Here is a 10764-nt window from a genome sequence, read left to right on the forward strand (position 1 = left end):
GGTGCATGTTATGTGGTTTTCCAGAGGGTAGGGCCGCTCTAGTGTATTTGTTAGCGAACAAAAGCACTTGAATGTCACACCAAGTGCAAGTGAAATCCACAAGCCCTGGGCAACATTACAGAGCAACATGTGACAGTAAAACATCCAACACCCTTATTAGAACTGACACACAAACACACCACAACCACACCCAAAGATGCATCAGCTAAAAAATGAAAGGTCAACCAACAAACATTACCTAATCCATTAACTAAAATCTAAAAAGCAAACAAATTAAAGTAGAATCAAATAAACAAGCGAGATTAAAAACAATGCTGTCTTTTCATTTGTCTTGATTTTCCTTTTGTTCCCATTTCCATTTATGGCATTTGGCGGATGCCTTTATCCAGAGCAACTTACATGAGTGCTGTGATGTTTCTATCAAAAAACAACCTCATGCTTGCTCACTAGGTCAGGGATTAAGAGTACCATCAGTCTAAAAGTGCTGTTGAGGAAGTCAGAACTGTATAAAAAACACAATATAAGGAATTGTGGAAAAGTGCTCATTTAATACTCGGTGAAGAGGGTTTTAGTCATCATTTAAGTCTAGTATGGGATGTAATAGTTGCCTATTCACTACCAAGTATCCACAGATATTTCATAAGATATAAGGAGAAGTTCCAAACCTACATTACAACCTTTCATCTTTTGCATACTATTGCATAAAACCTTTCAGCTTTTGCATACTATACTATTATATGTCTTTGTTAAAAAGTATTTTTTAAACTAGGTTTATTACTAGGCTTCGTATATGTCTACAAAGTCCTTGAGAATTAGCTATTAGTGTAAAAAGAACGTATATAGAATGAGTGCATTCATATACACATGATATGAATCTATGGCAGCTGTAAAGGTAAGTGTTACAGCGTCAGTAAATGTATCCACACTTTCTGACCAATCTGAAATAAGAATTCAACAGAATCTGGAATGATACACTATAAAGTCTGCTTAGTTGTGATGCAACCTGTGAAAATATTCTATAACTTGTAAATCAATATGCTTATCATCACTAATGAAGATGGTGGATAAGATCTGAAAGCAGAAGTTATCCAACAGAAGGAAGTGGTCTATTCTGACAAACTGAGTCTTGCTAGTTATCATAATATCTCTAGTTTCATACAACTCAAACTTTATGTATAATCTGTGAGCAACTGTGCTCCAAATACAACGTAACATGCCTATGGGTGGACCAGGTTTAAAGATAATAATACATGGAAAATAAGATAACAGTTCCCCAGCACATCACCTCTTATAACTGGTGTATGCCCTGCTCTATCTTCCTCATCCACCAGAGAAAGAGCCTACCAAGGCTGACTGCACTTTACATAGATCCTGAGTGCCGAGAACAAGCCAGCTACATTCACAACCCTTCAGTGCAGAATGATCCATGCCTTGGTTTCTCTCTAAACAGAATGTATTTTAATATATTTATACAGTTAAAATGCTAAGGTCAAGGGAGAAATATGTGTGAACACAACAGATGCTCATCCTTTCACTGGCAGGTGAAGACTCTTGTTAACAGCTCTGCCTTGGCAAGGGAGTGCCATGAGTTGTCATAGCAACCATGTGCCAAAGAGGAATATAGTGGATGGCGTCTCCAATACAGCCTGCCATATTAATGCAGAAAAAATGGGGAGGCTGCTGGGCAGAAAACACACTAAAGCACCAAGCGCCATTGATCACTGTAATGCAGCCCACACTAGACAACTAGCAGATCTTCTGTGTAATGCCATTAGTTACACAAAGCATTCAGTGTGAAATTGTCTCCAGGAATCCAAATAGAGACTTTATAAGAGCTAATGAGAAAGTGATGTTGAATTGTGGAAAATTTCTAAAAGGTAGAAGTTGTTATAAAAAAATTGGAAATACAGGAAGGAAGCTCAGGATTGAAGGGTGATAGAGGTAAGAGGACAGAAAATGGGAGACAATACTAGGAAGGAGACCAAGTAAACTAAACAAAGAAATGAGGTGAATGGGTGGTAATCCTGGAAGATGGGTGATCCCCGTTTAGCCTGAGCCCTTTGCCAGCCAGAGCATTACCCTCTCCACCTTCATAACACACACACACACACACACACACACACACACACACACACAAATTTCCTATAAAATGTACTAGTACTAAGCATATTTCATCTGTTTAAATTGCAATCTGGTGTGTTGAACTGCTTAGTGTGATTCTAAATGAACCCTAGTGTGGTTTGACTTTGCTGAGCAGATTCAATCTTGATTAACATGATGTAACCCAGACATGAAACCCATATTGTGGGTTATAGCTTTTTTCCTTATATGCAAGCTACAAAACTAAATGCTGAGTGCAACATTTTGAAATATGCTGCCATCTCATCTATTTTAAATGAATTCTCTTTTAACTTTTATTCCTTTCTGTGTATATGTACACCAAGAACGCTAATATTTAGTATAAAAGCATTAGGATAGCTAACTGTTTGTATCACTCCACATGTCTGTGTGCTACATAAAATTAGCAATACTTCTAGCAAGAGTTTATTACATTAAAACCATCATTGCACTCACTATGGGCTGTCAGCAACTTTATTCACTACACTGTTGCACTGAATATCAATGGGACTATGATGACCTACAGCTTCAAGTCTATACAGCCTGATATCATATTATATCATACTGATATAATACATAGTACTGACATTCAGTAAAACAGCGCTCTAGCTCATATGAGCATGGCCATAATTATAAATAAAAAAGTATATTTCCAGCACTGCTCTTTTGCACACACTACATTAGCCTACATAGTAGTCTTACATGCCTGCTTTGATCTGTGCATTGTGCAACCAAATCAGACCAAATTCCAACAACCCAAAGCATCATTAACACCATGCTTAAAGCTCAGCACACAATTGATATCTAAGAGTATCCTAATCCATTGCAAAGCAATTAGGAAATCCTCCATAGCAGGACAAGCCTCGTACAAACAAGTGCAATTTAAACTAAGACAGAAATGAAAACAAGAGCAAAGGATCATATCAAACCTAAACGCCTGTAACCATAGATGTAGACTAGAGTCCTGAGTGCTACACAAAGAGTCTGACTGAATTAGACCTGTGAATTATTAAGTCCTTCCTGCCTCACACGACAAAGACAGGAGAGCAGGTCTCGCTGTTGTCTGAAACACATCCACAAACACATGGCCCTCGGCTCTAGTTACACCACTGGATTGATTCTGCAGACAATGTTTGTGCACATAACACATTAAAAATCTATTTATAAGCAGTTCAACACTGACCATGAGTAACACAAAATCTGACACTCTTAGCCGGCATCCAGGGAGACAGATAAATTGTTACAGGCAAAAGATTATGTTGAAATTGTTATGGGTTCACAGCATTTACCATCCTCTTGAGCAGTTTTCAGTATAGTTTGTGACAGAAAACCAAAAAGAAGTAGTTATGTAACAAATATGACACAACACCAACAACTTCTTGCTTCTTTAAAAACCCCACCTTTGAATTCTCACTACAAAATTCATATGTATAATTATTGTCCTGCACATGTTCTGACACAACATCATTGTATCACATGGATGATGTTTTCACCTGAAAAGCCCTATATTGCATGCATGGACACAAACAATGTAGTCTGAAAAAAATAAAGGTCTATGCGTGCATCTGTGAGTGGGCGTATTGATGTATGCTGTCTTTTAGGAGTTGGTTTTGACTGTAAATGTCTAGCCACATGTTCTACTGACCTGCTGATATGCACAAAAGACAGCATTTCATCTAAAAATTCCTGCTCTAAAGAACTGAGCCTCAGCTCACAACACAAAATACTATGCTTTGCTCTCTCATCACACATGCATTCTTTATCTTAAACACTGATTTCAGTTCAACCAGGGTTACATCACTGAGAAATACACTCAGAAATGAGGCTCCAAAATAGACGTCTGCTAATATACTTTCAGTCATGCTTAAAGCAGCCTTTGGCATTTGGCAGTCTACATCAGGCAGCAAGAGACATGTTGGGCCAGTAGCACTTAAGACAGGTGTGTCTATGAGCATAACTAATAGCAGAGAGGAGACTAAATTGATTTCCTCCTATCACACTCTCACGACACATCTGTGTCAGTCATCATAGAGTGAGGTGACGACATGGACATGGGAAGACGTACCAGTGCAGGAACACAATCAATTCACACTGACATTTCCCTGGATGCATAACACATCCTTTTGCTGAACTGGGATTATAAAACATGATGGCAGCTCATTGTTCAAGGAATGATGGTAATGCAAATCAATTTTATTTTTGCCTACAGACAATAACCTAAACCACTTTATCGCTCACAACGAAGCTAACCATCAAAGGATAGCTGACAAATGAAAGAAAAAAGAACAAGATAAAATATCTTACACGTTCCAGGTCATCGCAAGTCACTAGAACAGCTTCAGTGTGCCTTTGGTAATAGATTCAGCACATTTCCAAAAGATATGCTTTTAGTTGGTGTGTTCATGATGGTGCTTTAGTGTGCTCTAAGACATCACTCAAAAATATCCCATAAGTGTTGCTGAGGTACAACTGTACTGAAAGCCACAGCATATGATTCCATCCTCATCAAATTATTCAGTTTGACCTTATGAACAATAGATATAAGCAGGTTTATCCTGAACATAAGCACTACCAGATTAGAAACATTGAAAACTACATGCCGTTGCCTTCACAGTCAGGTGAAGGTGGCCCACCATAAGAAATTTGTTTTAATTTGCTCTGATACTTCCTTTTAAGATGACAAGTGGACCCAAACTATCTCAGTTCAACAAAAAGCTGTACATAGCATGCCACAATTTTCCTTTCATTTGTCAACCATCTGTATGTGACTCAATAATAGGTCCCAATTTACAGTGCACAGTAGTCAGTCTGTGAGTGGTGTCCAAGATTAGATTGGGTGTTACAAGGAACAAAAGTAGATGTGAACTATTTATTCCCCAAACTGACAACACCTTCCTCTACAAGAAAAACTTGCTGATTATTCTACACCATGTCTCTGTCTGAAAGCCTGTTACTGGTAATATTTCATAAGCTTGAACAAGAGTCTAGTGAGGTATAGTTTTATATTTCAAAATTGTATGTAACAATGGAGAGATGCACATTGAGTAAATAGATGTTTAAAGCCAAATGAGTGCAACCTTTACCTCTACCTCTTTAATCACACCTACTCTAAAATATGCTTCTGAATACTTTTTTATAAACTAAGCATGTGGCAGAAATTCTGCAAAATTAAATCTAATCCTGTGATGTAATACACTGAACTGAGAGGCTACATCTTATGATTTGAGTTTGCAAAATAGCTTCATGTGATGGAAATTGTAAATGTCGCTCTCTGATCCAATGAGCATGATATGTTTGGTGATAGGTCAGAAAGCTGCCCAGAAGAGCATGTGGAAAACACTGGCTATAAAGACTGCTCTCTCTACCAAAGGACTATGTGAGCACCAAGACACTCAGTGTAGGATTTAAAGCTCAGATTGCATCCAACTGCTGACCTGCACGGTTAAAATCTAGTTTGATTACTTCCCTTCTCTTACACGTCTGTTAAATCTGGCAGTTAATCAAAGAGCTCATTCTGACCAGTTAAAGCAAGAAAATAACCAAACTTGACTACATCTGTTTCGGAGCAATGGTCAGGCCTGACTCAGAATCATACCCAGTCTTCGAAGTGTCTACTTCCATTCTGCAGCAAATCTTCAAACTGGATGGTGCAGTTGGCCACAAAGTCATCATAGCCGATTGGGGAGTCATGGAAAACTGAGAGTTCGATCTTCTTTCCATCATAAACTTCTGTGACAAACTCATCGTTCCATGCCGGGCTGTTGGTCTTCTGCCGGGTGGAGGTCTGGCCTACACGTGAATCATCCACATTGAGGGCAATGTATGTGTCCAGCAAGAAGGTCTGGGTCTTGGGGCCCACTGCGTGGCGCAATGACCATGGTGTGGGCTTCAGGTCCAGAGCTTTGCAGACTTTTATCTTCAGCAAGCCGTTGAAAACAACCATGATGATGCGAGAACAGGCAACTGCTTACCTTTACAGTGTGAAACTTTAATCCAGAGGGAATGTTTTGCATTTAGTTACCATCACGTCATTAATAAGGATGAGTTTTAATGGATGCTGTTTTGATTTGTATTTTAAAATTTCGTTTTACCTGACGTCCAGTAACCCAGAGTCTCTTCAAATGAATGCGGGCTAAGAGCGCAAAAGGAACACGCAGGGAAAGCAAGGACTTTGATTCTCCTGCTTTTGTTTACGTTTGTGAACGCGCGTAAACAAACGAATCCCCTCTCCTCTATGTGTTTATTCTCTTTGTCTCTGACAAGAATCTCGATGGAGTTGTATTCTAAAGCGATAACAAGCTGGAATCGGGGCTATGCTTAAAGCAATCAAACGATGCCAACATAAATTGCCGGAGCTCTTGAGCTCAGAGGAAACGGCCCCGAATGGAACGTTAAGGTCTTCAGCAGCAGCAGCAGCAGAAGCAGCGGTGCATTCCAGCTACTCCTCTTCCATCAAGAGAGAGAAAAAAGATTAAACCATGCTGTCCATTCAGGGATCTTCTTTCTTCCCGAGCAGCTCGCAGGCTCACAGTCCGCTTGTCTCGATCGCGTTTTATGGGCGTGAGGAATCCTACGCGGCATTTGAGCCGCCTGTCCGTTCAGTGGATACACCAGATCTGTGCTGATTTTTCCTGCAGCATTCCTCTCCTTAACCCCCCGCCCCCCTTCTCTCTCTCTCTCTCTCTCTCTCTCTCTCTCTCTCTCTCTCTCTCTCGTGCGCCTGACGGCCGGAGCAGGAAGTGCGCAAAACGCGTCGGTTGATCGCGCCGCGCCGGATGGGGGGAGTCTGTGTATGTATACAAGCGAAGAGCACCTCACATCTGTGTTTCCAAGTCCTACTGCTTGAGTCAGCCACACTGTTGCCTTACATTTTATTGTTCTTACTGCTGGAAATAATTACGCGTATTAGGACTCACGTTACTGTACCGATTCTTTAGCGCAAATTCCTTCAAGTGAACCGAACACGCGGTTTTTGTTTCGTTTCATTCATTTCGTAGAATAGGGTTCCATAAATGGAGAAGATAGGAATGATGTTGATCGCTGAATAGCAAAAGTGCTTAATTAATGGATCCCTAGGAAAGAGAGATAACGAGGGCTTAGAGGAGCCATAGGGGCCTAAAGGGCCACTAGGAAAGTGAACCAAAGGCCTTGAGTATAGACATTTGGCTTGAGAGGACCCTAGAAGAAATAAAGCATATTGAAGCTCCTGTGCAGAGAATCATTAAAGAGCCAAATTTCTTTTTAACATTAAAAAGGAACACGTTAAGGGAAGGTGTTATGGCAAAAAGAAAAAGTTGATAGAAGACAGAAAAACAGTAGATTTCTCTTTAAGGTTCTTCAGTTCAATGACATTATTATTTTATGTCTACAAAAAAAAAATACTACTAGCATTATACCCTCATGTTGACCAGCTCTATATGTTATTACATCATAGCCTAATGAAAAACTACAGTTTGGTAACTAGCTGCATCTATTCATGCAAAACTGAACTTTTTTGTGAAACATTAACAAAAATGGCAACTAAGAAAGCTAGTAAGTTACTTGAAAGGGTCGTGTGAACTGTACTTCTCAGTCCTGCTGCTGGACTAATGTTTGTTTTTCTGCTCGCACACACACACACGCACACACACACACACACACACACACAATGAGCTCATGAAAAAAATGGGAAGATACATGGGAGCAAGTAAATTGCATATGCTTGGATACTGCAGAAGCCAAAAAAGTAGGGGTGTGTGTGCCTGTGTGTGTGTGTGTGTGTGTGTGTTTGTTTGTTTGTTTGTTTGTGGGGGGTATTTGGTGGACATGTGTGTATCACAGCACAGGCATTTCAAAGGAAGTGCAAGTGCTTTGATGCAGCTACCTAGTCAGGCCTGTCCTCTAACCTGCAGAAAACATGTGAACTTCTTTAGTACTTTGCTGAGCTCTAGTGGTTAAAATGGTATGTGCAAGTTTACTGTCAGCAAATGGCTTTTAAATATAAATGAGTTTGAAAAAGCCTTTAAGAGTACGAAGAAATCTTATCTTATTATTTTACAATCCACCTAAAATCAGTGTGAAACTGAGATAATGTGTGAGCTTAGATGTATAACAGATCTATAAACAGCGAGATGATCTGCTAATTCTCGTTCTTAATAGTGACATTAAAGGTAGGGTTTCCGTTGTTTGAGAAATGCTTCAGAAAACTGCGTCGGGCCGACAATCAAAACAAATACAAAACTAACCTGTAGCCAATGAGCAGAAAGGGGCGTGTCTTGTCAATAAGGGTGGAGAGAGTGTTCAGTGCGCATGTGTGACATTAGCAGAAAGCGGTTTTAACATCGACATGGAGGATAAAAACAAAGAAAGCGAAGAAAGGCTTACTATAAGGCAAGAAGTTAATATAGGATCAGATTTCCAGCGCTGGAGAGAACTGAAGGAGCGGGAAGTTGGCCGCATATTCACAGATTTGAGTTTCCAGAGTCAATAACTCTTGAGCTAAACGCTGTTACTACACAAAACGCGATTGTAGCTGCCTCTCTACATTACTACGATAGAAAAGAGGTGTTATTTGTGTAGTAACAGTGTTTAACTCAGGAGTTATTGACTCGGGAAACTCCAATCTGTGAATATGCGGCCAACTTTACTTAAGACGCCGAGGCGCTTTTTCCTTCTCGATAGGTGAGTAACGTTGGTTTTGCTTTGTTTCACAGAACTAATATATGCCGTCCTTTGCATGATTATGCTTGTGTGTAATTTTTGCTTGTTTGTTTATCTGCAATCGTATTGTTCTTCCCTTCAGCTATGATAAAGACACATTTCTTTCCTTTAGTTGCCTGGGTTACATATGTATGTGTGGGTGGAGCTATCAATACAGGGTTGCGATCCATTTTGGTTAGGGGCGTGTTTGTTTTGGTGATTTCAAATGTCAACATTTCAAACAACAGAGACCCTACCTTTAAAATTTGAGAACAAACAAAGAATGAAAAGGACAGATTTTTTAAGTCCACACACTTCTACACTTGTCCTGAAGGGGGAAGTGCCAGCTAGGGTTGGAAGCTGCACAGTCACAGCATCAAGAGTGATGAGTAACAAAAAATGCAAAGGAGTTCAGGGGGAACTAGAGACAGTAGGTGGGACACTGAGATATTACTGTTTAATTGGCCTTTTAAGGGCTAACAGAATTTGTGTGTGTGTGTATGTGTGTGTGTGTGTGTGTGTGTGTGTGTGTGTGTGTGTGTGTGTACATGTTTCAGTTTTACAGTGGTGAAATCAATCCTAACCATAGCGCAAAGCAGGCATGTTCAGACAGGCTGATGCTCTCCCCACAGACTTGCTGTGATACTGATCTAGTCTTTTCTGCATTTTAATGATGTAAGCTCATCATCATCATCATCATCATCATCATCATCATCATCATCATCATCATCATCATTATCATCATCTCAGATCAGCTCCTTGCTTTTGTCTTTACCTTGATAAATACATGTAATGCTTGTTCCATTATGTTTATTTATAATTCATTACAATAAAAAATCGTAAACTGTATAAAGATTAAATGGATTACTTTATAATGGATTACTTTAAAATGGATTACTTTATAAGTCAAAACTTTCAAAGGAATATTTCATATCATTAGTATATGTTTTGTCTGTAGATGAGTTTATAGTTTATAGCCCTGAGTTTATTGCTTTGTTTTGCACCATAGCAGAAGTAAGAGTAGCACTTTTCTTTAAATATTTCAATTATGGTCCACAAAATAATCTTAATTTAGAAAATTTAGGATCCTAAATTCATGTGATGGGCAAGAATATTAACCTTTATCAGGCCAGTTCCAGTCCATGGGCTGTATGTTTGACAACCCTGATCTAAGTTCATGTTTATTTATTTATTATTAATTTACTTCATTGGTCATTGTAACGTATCGTTTATTTGTTTATACAGTATTTATTATTAAATTACTAATTTCTTTATGGTTTTTTTATCAATAGTCAGATATGATTGAATCACTCTACAGCTGGAGCAAAGCTGTCCTGAAATACAAGCTCTCCAGAGAACAATGAAGGAGAGGAACATGATTTCTCTAATCATACTTCCATTACAATAATCAACATGTTCCCCACAAAGATGGCCTGTATGGCTGTGGGTGTGGATGTGTAAGATACACTCTCTGGTGCTCTTTTTTCCTTAAATGGGTTTCCATTGAGCCACTTATATACACTATGCTGCAATTGGCTAAACATGAAGCCAATATTTATTTTGCATTGAGCTCAGTGTGCAGTAACACTTGTATTACACTGTATTTGGTTTTCAGCCAACCATTAGCTCCAAGCCTAGAAGAAACTAACCGAAATAATTATTAATGCAAAAGACACGTTAAATAGTATCGTTCATCAACCATTTAATTATGTAGTTTCTTATGATTTCTTTTCAGAAATCATGCATTTAATAACAAACTCCTGTAACGTCTCTTGTAAAGGATTTAAAAGAAGTCTGAGTTTTCAGCTATGGCTCGCATTAGTTCCTCTCTGCTTGAGAAGCACAATGGTTTATTGATTTGATCTCCACAAGTGGACCTCAGTGATAGAAGAAGCGGACTAACCCTAAGGTCCAGCTGCCCAAAATGTGTGGTCTTTTTATCAACAGGGCATGTCACACACTGTGACC

At 39.1% G+C, this 10764-nt stretch overlaps 1 protein-coding gene across 1 annotated transcript in view; it reads right to left on the minus strand.

The window, feature by feature from the left end:
- The window catches only part of prkcea (protein kinase C, epsilon a), a 53824-nt gene extending 47028 nt beyond the window's left edge, over positions 1-6796 (minus strand). Inside the window, exon 1 of the mRNA XM_060896033.1 lies at positions 5714-6796. Coding sequence (XP_060752016.1) covers positions 5714-6061 — 348 coding nt within the window. The 5' untranslated portion in view covers positions 6062-6796. The remainder of the gene's footprint in view (positions 1-5713) is intronic.
- Between the last annotated feature and the right edge of the window lie 3968 nt (positions 6797-10764).

The sequence above is a fragment of the Tachysurus vachellii genome, chromosome 2 (assembly GCF_030014155.1).
Source record: "Tachysurus vachellii isolate PV-2020 chromosome 2, HZAU_Pvac_v1, whole genome shotgun sequence".
Classification (NCBI taxonomy): Eukaryota; Metazoa; Chordata; class Actinopteri; order Siluriformes; family Bagridae; genus Tachysurus; species Tachysurus vachellii.